Source organism: Phaethon lepturus, unplaced genomic scaffold (assembly GCF_000687285.1).
Source record: "Phaethon lepturus isolate BGI_N335 unplaced genomic scaffold, ASM68728v1 scaffold36903, whole genome shotgun sequence".
Lineage (NCBI taxonomy): Eukaryota > Metazoa > Chordata > Aves > Phaethontiformes > Phaethontidae > Phaethon > Phaethon lepturus.
In genome coordinates, this window is record NW_010528982.1 from 259 (window position 1) to 3433 (window position 3175).

Consider the following 3175-nt stretch of genomic DNA (forward strand, 5'->3'; position numbering starts at 1 on the left):
AGTTGAAAGGGGAAGGGAAGGCACAGCTCGTTCGGACAGGCAGCCCGAGAGGAGCCACGCAGGCAGCGCCTGCGCCAGAAAGGGTTTGGGTGATGGCGTTGTGACACTGATCATCTCGCAAGCCGTGTCTAAACTGAAGTACACAGCTAGATCCAAAGCTGTTCAGCTGTGGAACAGAGTCCACCTTCAACATAAATTCAGTTTAAGTCTGTTAAACACGCAATCATCTTCATCAGTCGTTCAAAATGTGCGTGGATGCGGTGGGGTGCAGCGTTGATGCACCACAGACACGCGTCCGCATTTTCCCACCTCCTGCAGTAGGAGGCATAGGTGTCAGGATTCAGCACCTCCATTTTTTGGTGTGGCGGTTTTATTTCCTTAATGGAGTTCAAGATTGACTCTAGTAGAGATAAAACCCACAGGTAGCCCTATAGGAAGGGAGCTGTTGAATGAGAAAACTGTACCATTTGGGTTAAGGCACCACTGAACGTTGAGACCAGAAGGGCTAAGAAGTCCCTTGGTCACCAGCAGTGGTGAGACCTTCTCTTGCTGCCTTTGTGGCACTGGTATTTTCTCCCCAAAAGCAAACTTTTGTTCAAGTTCTTGTGTGTTGTGCCTGGAGATGATGAGACCTTCATCTTGGCAATTAAAAATGTGATGGTTTCGTTAGCTGTAGAGCAGCAAGTATCAGCCCACGGTCTGCCACGTGTGTTATCTAGTGGGTGCAACAAAGTTAGAGGAAAAAGCCTGACCCCTGAGTTAATTTTACACTTCAGCAAAACCGAAAGTTGCTGTGAGTTTACGTTAAGCTTACCCCGTGGCTGGGGCTCACGCGAGGCTGATAAGTGGCAGATTTCGGATCCGGGCACCCAGGTGCTGCAGCGGCTGGTGTCGATGTCCAGGTTTTCATCAGTGCGTTGGGTACCAGAGCTGGGCGGGCACAGCATCCCCGTGCAGAACCATCGTACACCGAATGCCAGTGAAGGAAGGGAAATCCAGTCTGAATGAAAGCCAGGAGGTCTCCGGACAGGCTCTGGGCTGCCGCGGCGTTCTCTCCCCGAGTGCCCGGCTCCTCAGCCCCGCCACATTCAGGACACCTCCCCGGTTTTAACACGAGTCCGTACGGCTGCTATCTGAAACCACACCACAGCAGGATTTCAGCCCATGGCCCTGGGGAATTCAACCACCCCCTTCCCTCAAAAGAATGCCCGAAATGTCCTGAATGACCAACGCTTCCCAGCACATTTATGCTCCTCTGACCAGCAACAGAAAAAGACCAAAGGGGCAAGTGGAGGAGCCACTTTTCACAGAGCACAGAAAATGCATCTCAAAATCGCCACACAAGGTTGAATCATTGCAGGCTTTAAATAGGATTGCTGAAATGCGTGTACCTTGCTAACGAACCGCTCGTTAGGGATTTCTCACCTTAGTGGTCATGCCTGTTCCCTCATTGCTTGCCCTATTTCCTCTTCCATCACAGACATTATCTTTTTAATTTGGTGCCTTGTGTCCAATTTAGCTATTAGAATTGAGGTGACCCTTCCATTGTATTTTATAAATGGTTTGAATAAGAGCCAGCCTTCTGGTTGAGCAGAGTCACTGTTTGACAGAATTAGAAATCATTTTAATGGCTCAGTGAGCCTCCAGCCCAGCTCTGCAGGAACATTTTGGGTTTTTTTGCCAGATGTGTCTCTCATCCACTGATTGCTTTAAACAAAACTCCTAACTGGAAAATGTGTTCTATTGTAACTATCCATTTAAAGTGTAGGACAATGCGTAAGATGGACACGCACGGCTTGGTGGGCATAGATACATGTGAAAGAGGAGCACTGGTTTCTCTATATTTAGGTGAAAGAACTTTTCAGCTCCGCAGTTGCCCCATCCCAAGAGGGCACGCTGAAATACTCCTGACTGCTGTGGAGTGCAGGTGGCAGCTCCTTCTGATGGTGCAGACACCACCCCACATGCTGTACATCAATGCAAAGGTGGATCCAACAGTTTCCTATTTACTTCTCTTGCCCTGAAGGTCGTCCACCCTTTCCTCTATGAGCAGGACTGAAAGCCTGTCCTCGTGTTTATATTCCAGCATGCAAAGAAGACTTAACAGGGTGTTGAATTCTTCCCATGATCACAAGCTTTTGGCTTGGATGGATGTGGAGGGTTTTGACCCCAGGGAAGTCACTGTAACAGTGAAAGACGGGAAGGTGAAGGTGTCAGCGGAGCATGAGGAGGAGCGCACCACCGCAAGAGGGAAGGAGTATACCTACAAAAACATCATGAAGGAAATCAGCCTGCCGCCGGGGGTGAGCGAGGACGAGGTGACCTACTCGCTGGGACCCAACAGCGTTGTGAAGATCGAAATGGCACGCAAGTGCTACCCTTGTCTCCTGAGCCGCTGAGCCGCAGCGGAGCAGCAGCTGGGCACAGTCATTCCTCTGCCGCATCCCTCCTCCCCAACGGCTCTAGGTCTGCCCCACTTGCCATGCACCAGCAGCTCCATGGGCCTCTTCCGAAATAAAAGCCAGCACTCTGAGCAGGTGTGAGTGAGCCTCATTTCCAAGGGGTTTGGTGGGCAAAGGCTGGGGATGCCGACAGGAAAATAGAAAGGTGGTTTTGGGCTTACTTGGCTGTGGTCTTCTGCTGGGTACCAAAGGCACGGCTGGAGGCAGCGTGGTTCAGGGCAGGTGTTGCTGTTGCAGAGAATTTCATGGACTTTAAAGCTGAAAGGCACCATTTATGACCACTCACATTTCTGAAATAAGGACAGTTCTCTCAATCCCATCATGTCCATTTGAGCCATAGGGTATTTCTAGGAAATAATAAACACCTCAAGGCGAGGAGCCTCCTCCCGAAAAAACGGGCTGTGCTGCTCGTCCCCTCGGTTAGGGATGAAGAGCCGCCGTTGAAGGGCAGAGGAGGGGATGAGTAAAGCCTTTCCTGCTATAGCCCGGGAAAGAATCGCTAGCTCCAAATTAACGAGAAAACATTTCTCATGTTACAAGAGGGAGAGAATTGTCAATACCACTTCTCCAAGGTAATATTAACAAAAAATTCAAGGTCCAAAGTGGGACCTCACACAACCGCAGCCCTCGCTCTCCCTGAGCGCCGGCAGCAGCAGGACCGGCGGGACGGGAGGTGACACCGAGGGTCGGCCTCGCGGGGGGTCGCGTTTGCG

The 3175-nt window shown here is 50.8% G+C and overlaps 1 protein-coding gene across 1 annotated transcript; it reads left to right on the plus strand.

Annotated features, from left to right (window-relative positions):
* Window positions 1-2147: 2147 nt before the first annotated feature.
* On the plus strand, window positions 2148-2399 carry ODF1 (outer dense fiber of sperm tails 1). Its single transcript, XM_010283818.1, has one exon. The coding sequence runs from the start codon at window positions 2148-2150 to the stop codon at window positions 2397-2399; it is 252 nt and encodes an 83-aa protein (XP_010282120.1).
* The last annotated feature ends 776 nt before the right edge of the window (window positions 2400-3175 follow it).

Coding starts and splice junctions, on each gene's coding strand:
- ODF1 (XM_010283818.1), top strand. CDS start 2,148: ATGGATGTGGAGGGTTTTGACCCCAGGGAAGTCACTGTAACAGTGAAA.